At 37.9% G+C, this 24,203-nt stretch overlaps 1 protein-coding gene across 1 annotated transcript; it reads left to right on the top strand.

Moving 5' to 3' along the window:
• The first annotated feature begins 126 nt into the window (after positions 1-126).
• SLC35D2 (solute carrier family 35 member D2) lies at positions 127-23,346 on the top strand. Its single transcript, XM_059492319.1, has 12 exons — positions 127-269; positions 3,012-3,045; positions 4,642-4,728; positions 7,535-7,602; positions 10,384-10,455; positions 12,402-12,470; positions 13,540-13,642; positions 15,591-15,683; positions 17,875-17,942; positions 18,683-18,761; positions 20,526-20,608; positions 21,213-23,346. Exons 1-12 carry the CDS (start codon positions 127-129, stop codon positions 21,313-21,315), a joined length of 1,002 nt encoding a protein of 333 aa, XP_059348302.1. The 3' UTR covers positions 21,316-23,346.
• Positions 23,347-24,203: the final 857 nt, after the last annotated feature.

A 24,203-nucleotide genomic window follows, 5' to 3' on the forward strand; every position in this document is an offset into this window, starting at 1 on the left:
ACCCGGGGCCGCCGCCGCTGCCGCCGTCTGGGGACGGGCCGGGGAGCAGGAGGAGGAGCGGCGTCCCCACGGCCACCCTGGTGCAAGCCCGCGGTGCGGCCCTGCTCGCCGCCGCTCGTCGCCGCCATGAGCGCCGGGCAGGCCGCGGGGGAGGAGGAGGACGCCGCCGCCGCTTCCCCAACACTTCCCAGGGTGCTCTCGGCGCTCTTCTACGGGACGTGCTCTTTCCTCACCGTGCTGGTCAACAAGGCGCTCCTCAGCGCCTACAGGTGAGCGCCGGGGCGGAGCGGGCGGCCCCCAGCAGCCGGTGCCGGTACGGCCGGTGCCGGGCCATGCCAGGCTCCGTCCTTGCCCAGCGGAGAAGCCTTCCTCTCCTGTTCCCTTTCCCGGTGGCGTGACCCTCGGGCGTCCGTGCAGCTCGGGATCCCAAGCAGCCAGCTAGTGGGTAATGTGCTGGAAGCAGGGCCAGTTTCTCCAATCTGAGACCCCACCCGTGCCCAGTATGTACCGGTTCTGCTGACCGCCCGACGGCAGGCACAGTTCTGACTACGCCCGTCTTTTCCTGCGGGTCGTTTCGCTATTCCCAGAGGATCGCACTACCTGAGACACCCGTGAGGGAAACAGCGTATCCTTTAACTGTTCCTGCCGAACAGTATCTTCCTTCCAGCATCTTTGTTTTCTGAGGTAGCCAAAAACGAAAAGTGAACCTCGTAAAATGGCTTGATCATAAAAACACTGAGAGATTCCGTCCTTGACTTGATGGCGCTAATTCCCATATGGAATCCAGGTGATATTTAGATTCTTCTACCACTGTGTAAAGCAACAGCATTAACTGCACACCTCTTACACTGCATTTTACTCTTAGTCTTGCAGCTGAGGGAAGTAGGAACTTGGGCATTCATCTCCAACTCTTTTCCCATCTAGATGTGTATACTTGTTACACTTCGATCATCCTTCTGGGTCCCTTCTGACTCAGGATATTCTATGATTCTATATTGTCCTGTGACTGCCATTTTTGTCACCAGTAACATGTTTTACTTAAAATCTTTGCTCTGTTTTTGCTGTGGTTTAGCTCATCTTGAATCAAAATAAGAAAAAGAAAAACCAAAATGAGAAGAAAGTTAAAAAGCCAAATGTCATTTTCTAACGTTCAGTGCTATTTGAACATATAGCAGCTGTATTTAATATGTCTCATAAATGGTACATGGTGCAAGTTGAGATTTTATTTTATAGTGCTTTTTATCCTATGGACTGCAGCTCCCTGAAAGTCCTTGGCATACATCTAGCACATCTGCGTGAGATAATCGAGTATGTCCGTCAGTAAACCTAAGTTTTGTATTAAGACCTTACAGCATTGCTGGAAATATTTAGGCCTCTGCAAATCACAAATGTCTGCAGAAATCTGTGTAGTACAGTTGGACAAACTCTCCATCTTTATATGGGGGAGCTGTAAATATTAAACAAAAGACAGTTTAAGTGTCACATGATTATAAATGGAAGTCCTGCTATTTTTTATGTTTTTCCTGCCCCCAGTACTTCTGTTTCCCTGATCTCTTTTGCTATCAATTGCTCCTAACTCTGTGTTAGGACAGTAGTGCTCTTATGGCCTTTTTGCTGTGAGTCAGCGTGTTTGTTTCTTTTGTCAATGCTTTGTTCCCATCTCAGTTATGTTAATATTAGATGTACATTTCTCACTGCACTAAGTAGGATAACTGCAGCTTCTGCAAATGTCATGAAGTTCAACAAGGCCAAGTACAAGGTCCTGCACCTGGATTGAGGCAATCCTAGGCACAAATATAGTGTGCATGGAGAATGGGTCAAGACTAGCCCAGGGGAGAAGGACTTGGGGGTGTTTGTGGTAAAAAGCTGAATATGAACCAACACCATGTGTTTGCAGCTCAAAAACCCAACACCTGGGCTGCATCAGAAGAGGTGAGGCCAGCAGGGGGAGGAAGGGGATTCTGTGCCCCTGTTCTGGTGAGACCCTACCTGTAATAATGCATCCAGGTCTTGGAGTCCCCCAACTCAAAGAAGACATGGACCTGCTGGAACTAGTCCAGAGGAGGCCACTAAACACAGTGGCTCTGATCACAGGATGGCAGCACCTCTCCTGTGAAGACAGGCTGAGAGAGACAGGATAGTTCAGCCTGGAAAAGATTCCAGGAAGACCTTACTGTGGCTTTCCAGTACCTAAAGGGAAGAGCTCAAGAAGGACTTTTGAGAAGGCCATGTAGTGATAGGACAAAGGGAAATTAGGCTGGACTTAAGCTGAAAGAGAGGAGGTCTAGATTGATACTAGGAAGAAATTCTTTACTGTGAAAGTGGTGAGGCACTGGAGTAAGTTGTCCAGAGAGCCTGTGGGCTCCTCGTCCCTAGAGATGACCAGTCATCAAGACCAGTCTGGATGGGGCTTTGAGCAACATGGAGTAGTGGAAAGTGTCCCTGCCCATGGCAGAAGGTTTGGAGCTAGATGATCTTTAAGGTCCCTTCCCTTTCTGTGACTCTATCCATGCTTTCAGCTAAAGCCAACTGAAGGGTTATAGTAGGAATGTAGCTGGTTTAGTAGACAATAGATGTTTCTACAACATTTACTTAAGAACTTGATTTTGACAAAAACATATTGCTAGTATGTTTGGATTGTAGAGATAAGCTTCCAAGTTAGAGCAAGTGCAAGATGTTTTAGTTACTATCCCCTCTTAGGATTTAAAATGTATGTGTAAAGCTACTCAAGAAATGATGCATTAAGAGTTCTCTAAGTGTGTTACCTTCACTTATGAGTATTCCCCAAACAACTAGCAGTTCAGAACTGATCAACTGTACATGAGCTGTATCATTTGGGCTTCAGAAAGAAAATATTTCTACTACATTAAGTGTAGTCCGAACTCTTCTTAAACACAGGCCAGACATCCTCATGTTTAATTGTTGAATTTGGTTTTAAAATTTAACTTTTTTATTTTTCCTAATTATTTATTTCCATTCCTCAGTACTAAATATCTGTTCATGCTTTTCAGCTTTCCATCACCAATGTTTCTTGGAATTGGACAGGTATGTTCACAAGTAAAGCATACTAAAAAGTATTCATTATTTTTTTAAGTTAAACTAATGATAATAGAGGTAGATTTTAGGGGGCAAAATCACAGTTACAGTGAACTGCTTGTCTTCTGGATTAGATACACTTTAAGGAACTATAATTTGTTTCATTGAAAACAGGCAACTTCGAGCTTTAGTCAAAATTACTGGCTGGAAAGAGTCATGTGAAAGACTGGAATGCTATTTAATTCTCCTTGTAAAGTTCAGTAATTAAGGAATCTGGCCTTCAAAACTGTCCAGCTTTGTTCTAGCAAGTGCATACATTCTGTATGCATACATTCTGTATACATACATTCTGTGAGGGTCCTTGAGCCTTTGTGGACTGCATGCAGAGATATTGCTCCTGTTTGTAGCCAAACCATTAATTTCCTCATAAATTTCTCCCCGTTTTCCAGTAGGACCAGTGCAAAATTTTGATTCTTTCTTGCTTTATTTACCCATGGGTAAGTTGGAGTATGGCAGCAGAAATGTTTGTTGTTAGGAGACATTGCAATAAAACCAAAGTTCAAATGCTTGTGGACTGGGTCCATAAAGAGGAATGTATCACTGCAGAGGGATCACTGATAAAGACTGAGCCTTGAAGCAAGTATTATTTAGGCAAATACATTTTATAGGGAAGCTAGTGAGGGAGTATTGAAAACAGGGTACCACAGGTCTGACATCTCTGCTGTTAGGTGCTAGAGAGATGTAAAATGTCTTGTAAAGACTTTGAGATGTGATAGAGAGTTTTACATACCCGGACTGCTCAAGGAACCATAGACCTTGAAAGGCTTGAAAATGTGGCAATAATTCATGTCTTGATGCGGCTTTTTTCTTTATAGAAAAAAGAAAAAGAATCTTTGCAGAATCAAAGACTTAATGGCATTTCCATTTTTTTGTTGACAGATGCTTCCAAGATTTTCCTGAACACTATATAAAGTACATATGATATGGTATAATGCTTTAGTCTGCAGAACATGACTCCACCTCATCCTCTAGATAATTGATTGATTTGCTGTATTTTCATATTAGGAAAATTTGACCCTTTGTTTTGAGTCCTTGGGGCAACATTAACACCTGTGATGTATGATTGCTCAGATACTCTTCTGCATCTTATTCTGTCTGCATCTTTACTATTTCTTCCTCATGTTGTCAACAGATTGATCAATGCCCAACTTCCTTGTTGCATTGCCAAAAAAATGTTTTGGGAGTGGTTCTGCAGACTAAACTATTCTCTGAGTAAAAATTACATGGTTTATCTGGGATTGTGTCTTATTTTATTTTCTCAATTCCTTCTCAGCATGCATTGTTTCACAAAATGCCACTAATTTTCTTCAGGATAGTAAAGTATATTTGCGTATTTTACTTTCAAATAAATACCTGGTGAAATTGTTTCAATAAGAGAAAAATTACTTCAATTTGTTAATTTCATTCTGTGCAGTTCTTTTAAAGAAATACATAAAACCTAGCATTTGTCAAATTCATATAAAGATTTTATCTTTGAAGCAGTTTTTTGTTTCACACATTATAATTTTGCTCTTGCATGACTTCTCATTTTTTCTTTTTGTTTAGATGGCAGCCACTATACTTATCTTGTATGTGTCAAAACTAAATAAGATTGTTCACTTCCCTGATTTTGACAAAAGTATACCTGTGAAGGTAAGGATCACATATGTCATGGTATTAACAGGAAAGAGTTACTTCTTATAGTAGCATTCTTTCTTATGGAGACAAGAAAAACATTTGCATTTCTTTTTCAAATGGGATTCTTTGCATCATTGTTTCATTTCAAAATTGATTTGATAATTTTAATTTCTCTGTAATATTCTAGTTTGGGCAATAGATATAAACTCTGTTTGCAGAGCAATCTGGTGCCATTTAGTTATGCAGCACATAGGAAGGGTGCTTTACCTTTATACAGCAGGATGAAATCTTCCACATTTCTGAAGATTTTTTGTTGAAATAGCTCTCTGTGGGATCAATGGGAGATAGGTGTTTGTGAAAGACTTTTAAACACGGCATAAAGAGAGAAAGGCTGCTTGGAAATATGAATGAAGCATGTGATAGTAGAAAAAATAGTAGAAAAGTAATGTGGCAGATGAGAAACCAGAACAACAGCTGACTCCCAGTATAACATTTATGTTCCATAGGGGGGGCTAAAATAATGCCAACTGAAAATACTGTTGGTGGTGACTAGCTGCATTATACAGTCTAAAGAGGCAGGATAGAACAAATGTGACAGGATCTCCTCTTACCTCAGTTTGGGAACTAGGATATGAAATTACTACAGCAACAATCCTCAAAGAGTTTTGCATCTATGCAATGTTGCTGGAATGTTTTTTTGATGCATTAGCCTGTGTGTTTATGTCTTGTTGCAGGTTATCAGTTGTGTTTGCTCCAGGACACAGGGAATGTTCCCAGCCCTGCTGAGGGATCAGATAGCATAGCTTTTCAAGCCCACATCTTTACTGCAGAATGTCTTGTCTTCCTGTCAGTGTGAGGTTTACAGTGGATGTCTCACAGATATGTTCATTCTTAATGCATGTTGAAATCATTGGCATTTGTACAAGTCTTGGAGGAGAATCTATGGTATTATTCATAAAATAGACAATCCTTCTTTATTATTCCAGAATAAGAAAGAAGGTTTCCCAGTGGGTAGCTTTGAGTTCCATGTATAAACAACTTATTGAGACCTTGAGAAGTTTTTTCCCTCCATCCCCACAAGTCCTGCTGTGGTCCCTCTGCTGTTGTCTTTGCTTTAACTTATATACAAAGGCATTAAAAAATACAACATGTATTTTCTTTATCCTAATAATATCTGTTGTTTGGAAGACTTTGCTGGATAGGCTGGAAGCAGTCAACATTTTAGCTTCCAGGACCTGTACACTGTTTGTTGTGTGGATTTGACTAGTCATAGTGAATGAGCTGAATTGCTCATTGTTGATTTCTCTACTATTTAAGGAACCCTTAGTCCAACTCCTTATCCTTTTGTCAACTTTTGCTATGACACTAAGATAATCATTACTTTTCACTCCTCAACTGGTAAATGTCTTCAGTGCATTCAGCTAGAGTTTTAAAGTAATGAAATGCTTATTTTAGTGACGAAACTTTGAAATTCCTGACCCCTTTTAAGTAAATGATTCACTGATCTCTGCTGTTATGCTGGATGTTGTAATTTTGTCTTTACAATGGAATGAATTTCAGAGGAAAGATAATATAATGTCTACTCTGTTTTCAGCCTATAAATTAGATGAACCAAAATGTTCTAAATAAAAGTCTGCAGATGAGACTGTGCTTTACAAAATTTTTGCAAACTTAGGTCAACAGGCTGAATATTTATTGTTACTCATACTCTTGCTTTCTTTATACTCCTGTTTACTTTTACTGTGACTTTCACTTAAAAGTTAACTTCAGTTGACTATCAGTTAACTTTTACTTCACTTTTTTCTCTCTTGCTGTGAAAGAAACACACCATTTTTAACATAGATTAAATACACCCTACTCCTCTGTATGCTTTTCCAGCAAGGTTTAAAAATGAATAGCCTTTGACTTTAGTGTCCTCCAACGTCTGTCTCCCTGTTTAGAAACAAGAGCAACTATTACACATTAGGATAAAGGATCTGTTACGTCTTTCTGCCATCTCAGCCCCTCTTGACTGATAGTGAATGGGACCAAATGTACACACTGCCTTTGTCCCCATTGATTACCTTGGTTGGTTTAAATCTTCTGCAAATTCCAACCTTATCCATTCTGTGATAATGTAATTTTTTCTGTAAAAGGAAAATTAATGGCTTTGAATTGCAGCTGATAATTGTAGGGATTAATGTATTCTTGTACATTTTTTTAAGGCTCACAAGTTCCATTATTGTTTCTCTATATTGTGTTATGGACTATAGATTTCTGTGCAAGTCAGTCTCTTTGCTGGAATCAAAGTTTAATTTACTCATAATTACTTAACTTTCCTTTCTAGTATCTTACAAAGCAAATTTTTTGGGTTGATCTAAAATGTTGCAACTTCCAGCTATATTAATAAATGTGGAATATGTAGAAGAGCACAGCATACTTATAGTTTATTAACTTTTTTATTCCACCTCTTCACTTGATTATTTAGATACTGTTTACTGTATTATTACCTTTATATCTGAAATTAAATGTTAAAATGGATATTTATCTGAGGATTATAGTAATTAGAATAAGAGTGATTAACATTTACTCTAAATGGATTCTAAGTCTCATTTGTGATAAATTGCAACTCTTCTAATGACATCAGTGAAGCTGTGGTCATGACCCGTCACATAAATAGGAGCTATAGATGAGCTTGCGGCATAGTTACCTTTTTTTCTGTTGAAAAACCCCTCTTTCTTCACAAAAGTACATCTGATATGATGAGTATCAAATTCTATCAAGTGCCTCAACACTACTTCTAAACAAAATAATCTGAGTTATGCTTTTAATTTTATCACAGTTATTTCCTCTGCCTCTGATTTATGTTGGAAACCACTTAAGTGGATTATCAAGTACCAGCAAACTCAGGTACAGTAAGTAGAAGTTATAAGTAGACTGTTTGGATTTTACCCTTTTTTCTTGTGGGGTAAAAAAGAAACACTGAAGAAGAGCATTGTCTGGAGTCTTAAATCCATGTGGTGTCTGTCTGTCTGTCTAAACCCCTGGTACTGTTATGAAATTTTTACACAAACATTTGATCAGTTTACAAGTTGTCTACTTCCTTTAAGGGGAGCTTAGCCAGTCCTGTGCTGACATAAAATCACAATACTCCTATGTAACCATGAAAATGCTTACACTTTTGCCTCACACCCAAGCATCCAGCTTTTCCTGGGTGTCTTAACCAGAGAGTTGGAAAACTGTTTCTGAAGGAAGCAGCATAAGGAAAATGTTTGTACCATGGTGTCATGGCAGATATTTAGGAATCACCAAGAGATGAAAAATTACTGTGTAGTGGAGTAGTGGTGGTGCTTGGGGAGGTGGTGGTTGTCAGGGAGCGCTGCTGAAGAGTGCCTTGACTCCCATGTGCCTGTAAGCTAAGACCCATGAGAGCTGCTTCCATGCTAGTGCTAAAAAGGTGCAAGCAATGCAGATAGAATGAATGTCTGTATTTTCTGTGGAAGACAAGCACAGAAGCATGATGGCTGCACCAGGACTGGAGGATACAGCTAGAGGATACAGCAGGATACACCACTACCATGTGGTGGTTTTTTATGTTGTTGCAGGCTCCTGAAGTTTTGGTACTAAGCTAAACCAAAACAGAATTTTGCAGGTTTGTGTGCAATTCAGAACTATTAGACAGATGCTAGGAAAGAAAGTAAAACCACAGAATCATAGAATCATCAAGGTTGGAAAAGACCTGTAAGATCATCCAGTGCAACTGTAAACACAGCTCTATTACCACTGTAACCCTGGACTAGTAATCTTATCACCCAATGCCAGATCCAAGCACCCTCAGGGATGGTGACTCCACCACCTCCCTGGGCAATCCATTCTAATGCCGGATCACCCTAACAGTGACAATTTTTTTCTAATATCTAGTCTGAATCTCCCCTGCCTCATCTGAAGGCCATATGTTCTGGTGCTCTCACTGTAGGCACAGTGGAAGAGACCTGCCCTCACTTCTCTGCACCCTTCTTGCTGGGAGTTGTAGAGAGTGATGAGGTCCCCCAGTGTATTACTTTTAATTTGTTTGCATTTCTGTGGTGTTGTTCGCAGGGGTCTCAGGACGAGGGAAGGGACAAGAATTTTGATTCTATGTTTCAGAAGGCTGATTTATTATTTTATGATATATATTATATTAAAAGAAAATTATATATTAAAACTATACTAAAAGAATAGAAGAAAGGATTTCATCAGAAGGCTAGCGAGGAAAGGAATGATAATAAAATCTTGTGACTGACCAGAGAGTCCGAGACAGCTGGACTGTGATTGGCCATTGATTAAAAACAATGACATGAGACCAATCAAAGATGCACCTGTTGCATTCTACAGCAGCAAATAATTATGGTTTACATTTCATTTCTGAGGCCTCTCAGCTTCTCAGGAGAAAAAATCCTAGCAAAAGGATTTTTCATAAAATATGTCTGTGACACATTTCTTTTTATTTATAGAATTAATATTCTCTAGCTATGAACACTAGATGCCTGGTTCTGCAACTCCTTGTTGAATGTGTTCACGAGCTGTTCCACTGAAACAGACATTAAGACTTAGACAGTACTGTGCCTGGTAGCACTTCAGCCATTGTGAATATGGAAGAAGTTTCAAAGCTGTAAAAGTTGGGTTTTTCTTTCCCTTTTCTCTGATTGTAAGTTTAAATGCTTAGTAGGGTATGTAAGTGCACCTTCTCCCTCCTCTGTGGCTGGTATACCTATTTTAGATTTGCTAGTTTTAACTAATTTTTATAACAGAAACTTTAAAATGCCTGCAGTGTTCCTACCATTAATATTTTGTTACATTGTATTTTGGTACAATATATGAGACTTGTTTACATCATTGAATTCTCCACCTTGTTTAGGTTGTCTGGAAGGTGCAGGTGATCCCATGCAAAAATTCAAAATATCTGTTGTAAAGTTTTTAAACATTGTGTAAGGAATTGTATGATTGACTAATGCAATTGTTAATAATTATCTTTAGCAGGGGATTAATTGGTCCATATGGCCATGCTGTTATATTTACAGTGTCAGATGCAAGTGTTTTCTCACCCAGAAAGGTTTCCAACTGCATTACTTCATGCAGATCAACAACATCTTGCTAAAAATAGAAGTTTGTTTCGTAGTTGCAGCTGTGGCCCCACCTTTTATGTTTCTTGTATTTCCTCTAATTCTTTGGTCATGGATTTATTTTACTTTTTCAAAGTACAGCTTGTTTACTAAGCATGTTTTATTTGTATTTTATTTCTGTTACATGTTTTCAGAGAAAGGTTTAGTGTCTGTCCTCTTAAGTTTCGATAGAAATAGTTTTTATTTAACTATGGTTATGAATTTTACAGGAAGAATTATTTTATAAGGGTTACGCTAGGTAAAAAATACCTACTATATTCCAGTTCAGTAATGCAGAGTGACCTTCAAACATAGCCAGTTGCACAAATTTACTCACTGGCAAAGCTTGCTATCTTTCAATTATTTGATTGTCTAATGTGCATTGCAGACTGACATTCATATAAATGTACTAAATTATTTGCTATTTGGTTTGGTTTCTTATTCCTGGATTAATTGTTCCATCCCCTGGGTTAGTAAAATAAGAGTTAGGATATAAGAGTGCTATTAATCTAATACTATGCTTGGATTTTTATTTTGTTTTTTTTGACAGTTTGCCGATGTTTACAGTGCTCAGGAAGTTTACCATTCCACTTACTTTACTGCTGGAAATCATCATACTTGGGTGATCCTTTTTGTTTTTTTTTGGGGTTGTGTTTTTGTTTTTTTTTTTTTTTCATTTAAGATTCCTTTACTTTAGATCACATCAAATGGATGACTTGTGTCATCTCACCAGAAAATTGCATGAGTGATTTTTACTTACAAATAGACAAAAGCAAAGAAAGTGATTTATGTAGCTTTTTTGAAGGCATAGATTAGACATTTTAGTGAAGAGAGGGAAAAAAATCAACTTGTCTCCATTTTCATATCTCATTCTCTAGACCGTTACATGGGTTTCAGGTCAGCAGACACAACTCAGTCACTTTCAGTGGTTATGTTTGTGTCTTGTCTTGGAAGCTTCTGAACTGTGAACTGCTTCAAACAGACAGATCCTTATGTCTCCAAAGAGTGCTGATAGCATGGCAGTCTGCTTATGTAGAGTAACTGTCTGGGTCAAGTCTGAAAACATACCAGGTTAATAAGCAAAATGGTATTTACCAGTGCTTAGATCACAGAATTCCTTACTTACAGACACCTATGTTATTTTTCATGAGAAATTAAGAAGGATATGCTAGCTGCTCAGGATCTCTAATTTCAGTAGTACTGAGTTGGAGGAACAGGAGTAGAAATACATCATACTTTGTCCAGAATTCCACAGTTCTATCCATATGACTGATGCTGAGCTCACCAGATGAACTCACAAGGAAAAAACCAGCTTGCTGAATCTGAACCCAGGCAGTGTGAGAGTGATGATCAGGGGAAAGCTAAAACTGCAAAAAGCCCCCAGCTAAACTGTCATCTGCTTTTGGCTGACACAGCAGTTAATTGATCAATGTGATTAATATTGGGAGATGCTCTGGAATGCTTTTGTAGTTTTAACTTCTCCCAGGGAAAGCAAAACTTGCTGTCTTCTGTTGGCCTGAAGACTCCCACAAGCAAGTGAAAAAAAATGTGAGTCAGTGAGATGCGCATAAATGCTCAGCTGGAGAACAGCAATGTGGCCTGTGAGTGCAAGCAAGTTCCTAACCAGTGGAAAGCCTGGGAGGAGAATGCTGTGTTGGTGCAGACTGACACAGTGGACTTCGTCAGGGCTGAAAGTGAAAGGACTCTAGAGAGTCTGTGCAGGCTTATGTCAGGATTTTTGAAACAATCAAGATTTGGATTGTTACTCTTGAGAGTCATTATGATCAAAGCCTAATTTATCTAGAGTCTGCTCAGCACTTTATTCTTGGGACACAAGATCCTTTAAACACAGGATTTCTCCAAGAGTATTTCTTCAAAGAGAATTGTACATTTTGTTTCGAGGATCTTCTCTCTCAGTTCTTATCTTGACAGAATAAGGACTAGGGGAATATCTGTAAGGCATGTTGCAGTACAATTCAAAAATGAGTGCTTAAGATATTTCCAAATAAAGTGGTGTAGATATAAAAACCTTTTAATAGGTTTGCAGTATGCTTTTTACTACTCTGTGGCAGCACTGATGTGGTGGTGAAGAAAGTTATAAGCTCCATGTTTTCCCTTTCAAGTAAAAAGTTTCAGTTTGAGTTCAAAATAAGTATCTATTTGAAAATAATCCAGACAGTGTCCTGTATAGCAGCTTCCTCAACAGAGGTGGTATGAAAAACTGCCTGAGAGATGTACTGGACTGCTGGACGACACTGAAATATGTCTATTATGAATATCAATACACATTAAATTTGTTTGGTTCAGTGCTGTTACTTTGAACCTTTAATCTTTTATAATTGTCTAGTAAGAGAATGCTCAGAGTGCTTTTTCAATCTCCGTTCTCAGGGCCAAGGTCTGACAGCATGGCATATGAGCAATCACATTGTTTCTGTAAGGTTGTCAAGACTTTGCCCTCCTATTAAGTGTTCTGTGATTGTTAATTGCTTTGAAACTTTTCAGGCAGACAGCCATTTAATCTCTGCTTCAAATAATGAAAATGTGAACTGTTTCAATTTTTGCCTGCAGGAAACGGTACCCACTGAATATTATAGTCAGCGTATTTGCCATCATTCTTGGGGCTTTCATAGCCGCTGGGTAAGGTTTTAATTTCTCATACAAAGCCATATTATGAGGGGAGGGACAGCAGGAGAACTTTTTCCTTGTTTAATTCTGAGTAAACCTAAGTGGAGATAAGTTACTCTAGATAAAGTTTTGATTTGGAAAATCTCTCTAGTGACATCACTGGGAGCTGCAGTTATACAAAGGAAAAAAATCTAATTCCTGCTGACAGTCTTTGGGTGTGTCTTTTTCCACCTCTAAGTTTTCCATGTTTGCAGGATCATAAGTGAAGCAAGTTAAAACTGTGTGAAGAATCTTGTTTTTATTTCATGGTATCATTGTATTTTAATAATCTTGGAAAAGTATATTCTTGTTCTGGATAGAAAGAATGATATTTTGGTTGTCAAATATGGAGTTACACATTGTATTTTTTTTAATCATAACCCCCTCCCCCCTTTTTATTTTTTTAAGTTCCATTGTGAGATAATTGCTACAATGCACCCATATGCTGTTCTCTGTTTTCTGTTTGAACATGCCTTTACCTATCTGCAAAGTTAGTGTTTTCCTTGTTTGTTTCCTGGCTTTGCTATGAACAAGGGTAAATAATTTCCATGTGATGTGACAGAGATAGAGCCATGTCCTGTCAAATGAATTACCCTGTATTGATGAAGTAACTAGTCAAAAAAAAAAAAGGATGGCAATATGTCTGAAAAACATACAAACCAGTTGGATTTTATTCCCTAGCCGCTTTCTTTCTAGTAAAAGAAATAGGCAAGTAAATTCAGTTATAATTTGACTGGTTGTCAGGGTTGAGATGGGTGGAATTTTTCTCTGAATGGAAACTGAACATTTTCTGCGACTTTCACACTGAACATTAGGAACTCTGATGTTTCATTTGTGGTGGTCCTGTGACTGGAGAAATGTAAAGTACTTTGACTTACAAAGAAGGCTTGGAGCAAAACCTGTGACTGGCTGGAGTTCATGGGGTTTGCATATCCTCATTCACAATATTTTTCTTGGTAAACAAGGTAATGCAATGCATTGCATATTTTTTGCTTATTTACAATATAGTATTTCTTTCTTTCTTTCTTTCTTTCTTTCCCAGGTCTGATCTGTCTTTCAATCTGGAGGGCTATATCTTTGTGTTGCTAAATGATATCTTCACAGCAGCAAATGGAGTTTATACAAAGCAGAAAATTGATCCAAAGGTAACTTGGGGTAATTGGTTTGAATTTAGCAGTGAGCTACTGTCTTGGTTTAGGGTAAATTTAGGGAGGGGTCCCTCTACAAAGCAAATTCAAGTGGCTCTTCTCCCTACCTGATTGGGAGATAAACTTCCTTGGAGAAAAGTGGAAAAAAATATTTATTTAACAAGCAAGGTACTCACAAACATGAAAAAAAAAAGAATAATATTAAGCATTGCAACCTCACACTGTTCTGAAGAGATGGCAAATTCAGAGAGAGAGAGTTCTTGTCATGGAGTGTAGCTCGGCTTGCTCAGTCTCTTATCAATCCCTCTGGTGCTAGAAAATGCTGCGTCCTGGGCCCTGGTGGGGCACAGACATGAGCTCCTGATGTTTTCCTGGGTTTTCAGTCCAGAGCAGGTTTGAATAGTTCCAAGAAAAAGACAAACTACAGTCCAGGGAACTTCTCTGCCTCAGCTAGCTAAAAGAACTAACTAAAAGCAAAGGGGAACTCTCTCCCACTGTCTGTGCTGCAGACAACACACATCAAGAGAGAGAGCTGAAGCTCTTATCTCTATGTTCTTGAATACAGCTGCCTCAGACATTTCACCGCTTCTCCTTTTCCCTCTCTTCATTCTTGGATCTAGTTTTAAAGGCACAAAACTTATTTCTAGGCTAAACAGACAAATGGGGATAAAATTCAGCATCATAAAGTCACCCCATTAGTCACCCCAGGACACCTACTTATTACATGACTTTTACGTACGTACCATTATGAACTCATAAATAACTTCATTTACTTTCACATTCCAGTTGATATATGCATTCTTAATAGAGAACAGCCTAGAAAAAGTTGTTATTTCTATCTCTGGCTAGACTTTGGTAAGCTAACTGTATTTTCTTTTCTCCCAAAGCTTTTAAGCAGAGTTTGTAGTTATTAAAAAAAAAATCAAACCATAAGCAAACAGTTTACCTCTAAATTTGATATGTATATATATAGGGATGATGACTTTTTGACTAGAAACACATGTTATGTGAGGTTTATGTAAAATAAACAGAGAACTGTCCAGCCTAAATCATAACCACAGTAACTGTAGTCTTTTTCAGTTATCTAAAAGCAAGTCTTCAGCAAAAGCAGGTGTGATAAGGTATTAGGTGATGTCTTGATATACATTACTCATGTAAATGTGTATCAAGGCTGCTCTTCAAATGCAGTGTCATGAAACATACTAAGCCATAGCAAAGAGCAATCTTGGATAGAGGTTTGGTTTCTGACTTCTGTGCTTCACTCTGTATAGCAGAAATATATATCTTTTAATAATCTCAGACATCTTTGTCGATTCCAGATTCCTTTTGTATTTATAAGCAGCACTTAACAGCCTCACAATTTTCTGCAAAACACAGGAGAAGAGATAGGCTGCAGAGATTTTCTAAGCAGCATGGCTGAATCTGTAGGAAGGGAAGGTTATTTTTTCATTCTCCTAATTTCCTGCCTTTGTGCCAAGCAAGTTAACCCACAGGTTATGTGGCAATCTTTAAGTCGCATAAAGTTACATCAATTACCAGTGATTACAGAGTTCTATCTATGAGTCAAACTTCATTAATTTTCCTGTTATATGTTTTCGTGGTTGATTTGTAGTAGAATGAGTAGGTGATTCCTTGGCCAGGGAAAGACTAGTGTGAAGTCAACACAAAGCACTTCTGGACCAGTGCTTTTGAAAGTTCCTAGGGTTGTATGGGAAGTGTCTAAGGTATAACAGAGTAGTAACACTCTGCTGAGTGCACAGAGTGAGTGAAGAGGAATTTCAGCTTAGTATGAAACACTGAATAAAAGGATTGCAAGTTTGTATTTTAAATTGAGATGTACTCTGTCTACTCGCTGACAATAGTGTCAGAAGAATTACCAGAGAAATATGCAGTATTTTGCTCCCAAGTGGCTTTTAATGCCAAATGCCATGTTTGTTTTTCACAGGAGTTGGGAAAATATGGTGTCCTGTTTTATAATGCTTGTTTCATGGTGATTCCAACAGTTATTATTAGCTTTTCTACTGGAGATTTTCAGCAGGTAAGTAGCAATATTGCATATCTCAGACTGATAATGTTATTTTGTTCAGATTTCATTTGAGGAGTGAAAGGGAGGGGCTTTTTGGGAAGTGAGAGGGGCTTTTTGTTTGTGTCTGAAGAGGTAATTCTCCCTTAATGTTAGTTTGATCAGTATGAAAAGTGTGAGTTAGACTCGTCCTTCACAGGTAAGAACTTTAGTGTATTCCCTTAAGGAGAAGCTAATTTGTGTGGTAGTCCTTATTTGAGTCTTTGACTTGGAACTAAGGTATGTTCAGGTACACCCAGCTTGAACAAAAGGTTGAGAATCCAGCTGCACTGTGTGATTTGCCACATGCTCTAAAACAAGATTGCAACTATACAGACAATTTTCAATCTTACTCTTTGAGTCTTTCTGTCATTCTGATGTCCAGGGCAGATTTCTGTTTAGTCTGTCTAGTTTAGTAACCTACATTGTGCATTCTCATAGAATGAGAGCAAGACTCTCCCCAGGTAATCCTAGTACAGTATCTGTAGGCAGTATGTCCTGATACGTAAAGTATCAGACCAGAAGGTTTTCCTGGCTCCTACATTTGCCACAGAAAATTCTTTGGAGGATGTAATAAATCATTGTAATGTTCTTTGTTGTATGTTGTTGTGCCCTGAACTCACACGATTTTGTCACTGTGTTCTTAGAATTCTGCTTTAAGCAGAAAAATTATGATTCCCTGAAAGTGCTAGAATTAGGTCTGCAGTGAATGTGAAATTTCTTTATGTCATCAGTCCAACATAACCTTGTGCCAGTTTAGGACAAACTTATCCAAGGACAAGATGTTTACTTGTTATTACAAAACAACCTGAGAACTTCTGCTGTTTATATAAACGTGCCTGAGAACTTTTGTTATTTACAGAAACAGGCATTGAGAATTTGCTCCTCACAGCTGCCTTTTACTTTTCCATCAGCTATATATGATTATGGCATGTCTGAACAAAATTCTATAAGCCATTTCTGAGCAAAATTCTCCAACACTAGTGTCAGTGTGACACACAGAAATCAAATTGCAGAGAAAACAGAGAAAATGGAAAGATGCTGATGATATGCAAATGATTGCAAATAACCATTTTACTGAGCAGATTTTCAGACCAGTTTTTACCCTGGCAGAACTTCTTGCCTTGACCCGTCACAGCATACGTCTTCTGCTGTGAAGTCAAAGCAACAGTGCCATGTCTGTCCCTACCCCTCTACTCCTCTAGCTAGTTCTGTAATCTTGGAGAGATTGCAGTTTTTAAATGAATGCCCAAGTTACTAATTTCTCCTCTGCTAGATGGCTCACTGTAAGAACAGGAAAGCATGATGCAATGTAAGAGGAAGGAAGCACCAGAATGGCTCTCTGTTATACTTGGCAGCTTGTAGTTGCACACCAGCAAAATTCTAGTAGGGCAGACCTGCTCAAGAGCCTTTTTACCTATTACCTCACATGGTGGAGGCTCAGCTGGCTGTTAGCATGGCCTAACGGCCTTTATTCTGTTTCTCAGGGATGTGTTCAGCCTTAGCTGAATTTGTTGTTTATGTAGCAAGTGTAAACTAACCAGATTACAATGAGGCATATCCAGGAGTTGCTAGAAATGGAAAAGAATCTCTGACATGTTTCTTAGTGGCTGGTTGGCACTGTTTGTTTGTTTGCTGCACTTCACTAGGGAGGATACTTCAAAGCAATTGAGCCTTTTCATCAATATTCGTTATTGAGAGACCTTAGTAATGCTCAAAAACACAGGCTTGGGCCCTAAAAGTTGTTCATGAATGAATCTCTGGTGTGGAAGAGATTTAGAGGAAATTATTTATGTATTTGCTGTTTCTGTCCATCTCACATCAACACTATTTATTATCTGTTATTATTCACAGTGTTAGTATCTGTCAGTAAATAGCAAAACATAATTTTCGGTATTGTGTTCATGTTTACTGCTTACAGTGTGCACTTGTGTACCTGCACTGTTCTACATGTTACAAGTACTTGTCCACGTATCACGGATGCTGTCATCCTGCTGTCTGTCGAGTTAGATGCATTAAATTGTTTCCAGAAATAGTATAAGTGGTTCATAATTTTGGTATGAATGAAATGTATTTTGTGAATTTACATATTTTCATATTAAGTACATTTTATATGTGTTTACAGTTGATTATATAGCACATAATTCTCTCTCTCTCTTTTTAATAGGCAACACATTTCCAGCACTGGACAAATTTTTTATTTGTCTTTCAATTTATTCTTTCCTGCTTGTTGGGGTAAGGATATGGGGAAATAAAGCAGGTTGTTTTCATGTCAGTGTTTCAAATTGCAAATCTCCAATGTAAGACTCACTAATAAGTTATATTAAAGTTCAGAGAAAATGGGTTTTCCCCCAGGGTTATGTCTTGACTTTTAATTATTTCTAATGGTGTAAATAACTGTTCAGTGCTATCTGGATTTTTGACCTCATAGTACAGTGCTGAGCAATATGACATTTAGCATTGTATTTTCTGTACAGTCTCTTCTGTCTGTCTTTTCCAATAATCTAACTTTGTAGTTAATAGCATGTAAGTCCTTGAGTATAAGAACTGTTTCAGTGTGTTTGTTCTTCAAAGCAGCTGGAAAAGTGCGGGAGACTTAAAACTATCGAAACAATGCTTTGTTCCTGTTGAAACTGCAGAGTCAAAGGAAGAAGGAGTTGCATCCTGTTCTTCTCTTACATGTCAAAACCAAGGGGTCAAACTAACTTTAAACACTGACATATAAACAGCACAGAGAAAAGAGCTGACTCTGCTAGAGCTCAAGTAGCATAATTTAACATGTATTTTGAATATTCTCTATGTGCACATCATTAACTGAAATTAGAGATTCACAGAAATTCTTTTACAAGGGTTTGAAACAGGTGGGATTATAGATTCCAGAAAAATACTGATCCAGATAATGTTGAATATCTTGAAGTAATGTTAAACTTCTTAGCTCCCTGGGAGGAATTTATAAAATTTTCTCCTTTGTTTAGGTTTCTCTTGATGTATTCTACTGTCCTGTGCAGTCATTACAATTCTGCACTCACGACAACAGTAGTTGGTGCAATCAAGGTGAGTTATGGACCAGAAGAGGGAAATAAAAATGCTCAAATAGACAGGAAAGAGCATTGGTGCAGCAGTGATCTTGATTCTGCTTTGAGATGGAAACTCAAAATGAGGGCTAATACTGAGACGCTGCTTGTGCCAAGCAAGGTCTCACTGCAAAGTGACCCTGTTCTCTTGCCTTCAAAGTCAGGTATGCTCCAGAAAACATTGTTAGTATTGATCTATTTTTATTTCTTCAACAAGAGAAACTGGAACAATTTTAATTAAAAGGTGGACATTTAGCCACATTTCATCAGGGAGTATCCTGTGCCTCTGTTGTTTATTAAGTTATTGTGTGTTAGTCAAGATGCCCTCATGCAAATTCAGGTGAACTTTTACTTTGGGCTAAACTAATTTCCTTTGCAGCTGATATGTAAGGCTTTTGTAGATACAGAATAATGACTAAGGTGAAGTATGGAGTGTGCTTTATGGTTAAGTGCCTCAGCCTCTGTGTGAGAACCTGTGTTCTAGCTGAATGGACTATTTAATTTTGGTTTGTACAAATTCTGGTCAATTTAATGAAGACCAAAACATGCACATCTTAAAAATTGAACCTGGTGTCCTTAGAGTCTGTTTTCTTTAACTCAGTTTAACTTAAAAAACTGTGCATCTTGCTTTGTATTGATGAGGACAGCATGTCTAGGAACATCCCTGACTGCCCATGCTTTTTTAGTAAGCCAGTTTGGAGAGAAACATAGGATTATAAAGCTGAAAGAGAAAAGACAAAACTTATGCAGCTGTGGGCAAAAGATTTTCAGAATTCAACTTAGCTTAACAGGAATAATAGTACCGAAAGTGCTCCCTTCCATGACTAAGGAAAACAAACAATTCACCATAACAAAATCTGCAAAAGGAGGGCAGTACTTCTCTTTCTACATCCTTTTTCTTTTTTGAAAGCTGCAAGATTAATCTAGTAGTTTTCATTCTGTGGCCCTGAAAACATTGTTTTAAATTTTATATGTCTGCATCAAACCATTAAGTCAGGGCAAGACTATTTCTATTTTCTTAGCTGTAATAGTCTTTGACACTCTTTGAACAGTGTTAAAGTTGAGAAGCAGGTTATGACACAGCAGTCTCCATTAGAGACTTGTAGAGACAGATGTCATTATGCAGACTAGCCGCTAAAACATTTAAAAGCCACAAAATGTTGGTAAAATGATCACACACTTCTACATTTTGCCTTCTGTCTTTAGGGATCTATTTTTCCAAAACTTGAAGCAGGTGGGTGAGAGGTAGAATTTTTAAAATTAAGCTGTGCCTGTCTTGAACCTGTACCAAGTGATTTCAGAGCATATTTAGTTGGAAAAGTAAGCAGATAACCCTCTTAAGGTAATAATGAAGAACTTTTACTGTGACTTTAAGGCATCCTTTTTATGCTGGAGAATCCAAACCCCACTTTTAAGAAATGAGACTTGAATTCCAAAGATAATAAAGAAATAGATATAAAAAGGTGACCTTAGGTCCATTTTGCCTGATATCAAATGGCCCTCTTTTTCCCTAGAAAGTTACTGTGCATTGTATACATTTAGAAAACATACTGATTTTATTATTCTTTTCGTTGCTGCATTATCCATAAGGCTGACATCCATGAAATTAGTTTAAAGGCTGATTTTAGAGTGGTCAGCAACACAGTATAACCATTTCCTTAGAAAAGTGAATTAGTTTATATTGTTTGTATTCATGGCGGAGAAATCTGACTTAAATAAATGCATGATTTTTGTTTCCTTTCAGAATATATCCATTGCTTACATCGGAATGTTGATTGGTGGAGATTACATATTCTCCATGTTAAACTTTGTAGGGCTAAATATTTGGTAAGTGAAACTTGAATAGCCTTTATCTATTGAAGCTGAAGATTTCTCAGTGAGTTCTAGTTTTATATTTTGTTTGATTGGACTCATTTGGTGATGCAGTTTTGAAACTACTGGCCTGACAAAGCACTGCCCCAGGATGTAAAGGTCATTACAGTTAGTTATGTCTTTTCATGTCTGTTTTCAGACATTAAATATTGCTGTGGTAAGGCCTAATTGTGGAAATATGCCTGCAGTTTTACTGTGTGGAATTATTTATTTTTTTATGAGCAGCAGTTCTGAGTTGTGAGGCTTCCAAGTAAAAGTCAGGTGGGAAGTGAGAACACTGACTGAATGAGTTGTGCCCATTGAATATAAGCTCTAACTTGTGAGTGGTTACTTTCTGTGCTTGGATCATGCCCTGTGTGTGTGAACCTGTGTGAGCAACTGGTAATTGATCTTTGTCTGCTTGGGGCTGCTTTTTCAGATGGGTTACATAGCTCTTAGGCACTCCTAGTTTATAATAGCTAGTGTTCTTTAGCTCTTCAGAAGGAAAGTTATGTACCTATGAAATGACATCTGTAACATCAGACATCTTTGATACCACTGTTCATTCTCTTTTGTTTAGCATGGCAGGAGGACTGAGATACTCATTTTTAACATTAAGAGGAAACAGCAAGCCTGCACAACCTGGGGATGAAGAGAATGCACTTACAGTGTCAAAGACTTAGACAAAATGCCTGCCTTGAAAGAGACTGAAGATACAAGTTTGTTTAGCATTGCCAACACCTTAAATAAGTATATGCTGGAACATATTTGGAACAACAACAAAAAAAATCTACCTCAGTTGTTACAAATGCACACAATTCACTGGCTCAGAAATATTCTTGCACACCATTTTTTTTACATGCAAGCTAGTTTGATTTTAGCTTTTTCTTCCTAATCTGAAAGCCATTTTGTAGGAAGGAATGCTATGAGCCAATCTTAAGTTGTAAATTTCTGCATTTACCTGTACTTGGTGCTATTTCAACAAGATCTTTCAGCTTTGTTTCAGTGACTGCCTGAAGTCTCTTGAGGCGAAATTCCCTGTAAAGATCATGAGGCTTGATTCACCATTGCCTTATGCCATATGCAAACCTAGGTATCACTGGGGAGATGAAAGATCCTAGTGGTTCAGATTGATTTTACACATGCATGTGCTCTTGAGTAAGTGATATAGAAAGTATGGAGCAAAGAGGGTATTTGCCCCCAGATTGTTCCCTGTGTAAGTGTCAACTAAAAAATTCAGGCTATGTCCATGTATGTACATTGTGTAGGCATTCTCCCTCTGTGTTTTTCTCATCCTCAATCACACTATGGTGTTCTGCAGAAATTGTCACTGTTGTTATAAATGAACCCTCATAGCTTTGCAGCAGATCAAGGAGAGTAGGGAAATGACAGGAGATATTTTAATATTTGAAGATTTTGTGTGTGTGTGTGTCTGTGAGCCAGTACTGACAAATCTATTTTTGTTAAGGTACATTTTTCTTTTTATATCACATTCCCCTCCTCTCACCTTTTATCTGCAACCTCCTTGCTGCCGAGAAGTGGTGCTACTGTGTACAAACATAGTAGGAAAGAGAAACATACAAATGTGGAAGACTGATTTGTGTTTAAATAAGGAGAAATGCTAGTGTCCTGTTGTGTCTTATAGATACAGTAAAAGCTTATCTGGTACTTATTTATGCTTTCAGTTCTAAGCAAGAAATCATAATGAGCCTGGGGATGACTACAGTAGGCTCAGCTGGTATCGTGTTTAAGAGGCCCAGATTGATGGTCTGAGTGATCATCTGGGACAATAACACCCATATCTATATTTCAATAACACCTGTATCTGTATTTCCTTCTTTGAAAATACTTGACAATGCTTACCTGTTTCTCTGAGGATAAACTGTTAACCTTTGAAAATGTGATAGGCACATTGAAGTGCTGGAAGACAGCAGAGAAATTAATCTTGTTGAAGTTCTCAATTCCCTGTGAGCATGAGCCAAAATTTTTGAAAATAATCAAATCAAAAGAAGATTTGGAAAGACTTTGAGATGGAACCAGGGTGGTCTAATGACTTGTTTGATCACTTCAATTAAAATACAGCTAATCTGAAAATACAGAAAATCAGAAAACATTACTCTGTGTGTAGCACATCAGTGACCAGTCTGAATTAGATCTAAGAAACATGTGGGTAACACCAGAAGATTCAGGGAGTGACTGCCTGCATGGATTTGAATGGCAAGAGGAGCAGTGACTGCAGATACTAGAAGTGGCATTTAAAAAGACATGGTCAAAGTGAAAAGAGAAACCTGAGCTATCGATTTTCTCACAGCTGGCGAAGAATGACTTTCTTTTCTGTCTGTTGAAGACCTGCGGAGGGAAAGCATTGCTGGAAATATTTTTCCGTGATCGTCTGTTTTTAAAAATTTCCTTTATGCTTAAGAACCTTCAATATTTTTGAGTGTATTCTTTCATAAGGCTCCTCTTTCTTCATAACATCTCTACCTCCACAATTTCAATTACTGAACCTTAACTCTCTTCCATGAGACAAGGTATTGGAAAGTTTTCATTTATTGTGAAATTAGTATGAGTGCCATTTGATTGCAGTATTGAAGAACACACAAAGGCATCTGCTAAATAAGATGTAGTTCCCACAAAGGAACACTTAACATTTGCATATAATTAATTAATATTTTGTTCTGCCTTTTATAAATAAAATTATACAGATTACAGTTTTAACAGGTATTTTGTTTGGCTTACTTTTTTTTTTTGTCAATGGACACATTCAATTGTACCAAGCACATGAACAACACTACCATTTGCTTTTTATATGATTAACTCTTCTAGTGTACTTCAAGTAGTTTCTTTAGCTCATTCTGTACCATAGTGATTTTAATTTCTTGTTCATAGAATGTTTTTGAAGTGCTTCAGACTTAGATTTTTCACCTGAAATACAGACCTGATAATGATAGTCTTTATGACAATGTTACTCAGAATAATTTAAAAAATAAATCTAGGAATAACAAGAAATAGATACTATCTAGAAGTACTTGCAATTGCTTGTATACTTTCGCAAAGAAATTCAGCTTCAGTCACTTTCTGTTTTCCTCTGTGTCTGAGATACTGTTGATTTCAGTAAATTTGCTGATTAAAATTCTGGCAATATGGGCTCAACCAGACACAACTATCATATTAGAATTTAGGAAATTGTATGGCTGTTTCACCCAGAACATCAATAATTGTGTCTTACTAAGATAGAAACCTAAAACTGATTTTTTAGGATACAGCTGCTTACTTTTCTACAGATTTCATATTAATGAACTTAAGGTTTTAAATATGGCATTAATACCATTACAGGTGCCAGGGTATATTTACAAAGAAACATACAAAGAAAAATCATTACTGGACCAGAAAAAAAAGTTGTCCTGTGCATTGATCTGTTCATGCTCTAAATTTTGTGGGGCTTCTTTTAACACTGTAGTGAAGTGAGATTAATGAAGAAATGTGATCACCCAAGCGACTTCCTACCTATTCACTGTGTAAATTTTTTGCAGTGATTCCTGTGGAAGTCAGAGAGGCAAAAAAGAACTTA

The sequence above is a fragment of the Ammospiza nelsoni genome, chromosome Z (genome assembly GCF_027579445.1).
Source record: "Ammospiza nelsoni isolate bAmmNel1 chromosome Z, bAmmNel1.pri, whole genome shotgun sequence".
NCBI lineage: Eukaryota > Metazoa > Chordata > Aves > Passeriformes > Passerellidae > Ammospiza > Ammospiza nelsoni.

What these genes read in the sequence shown, in the direction of transcription:
- SLC35D2 (XM_059492319.1), top strand. Translation starts at nt 127, where the DNA reads ATGAGCGCCGGGCAGGCCGCGGGGGAGGAGGAGGACGCCGCCGCCGCT. An exon ending in CTGGAAATCATCATACTTGG is followed by an intron (nt 10,456 to 12,401) that starts GTGATCCTTTTT and finishes TTTTGCCTGCAG; the next exon opens with GAAACGGTACCCACTGAATA. An exon ending in ATTCTTTCCTGCTTGTTGGG is followed by an intron (nt 17,943 to 18,682) that starts GTAAGGATATGG and finishes TCCTTTGTTTAG; the next exon opens with GTTTCTCTTGATGTATTCTA.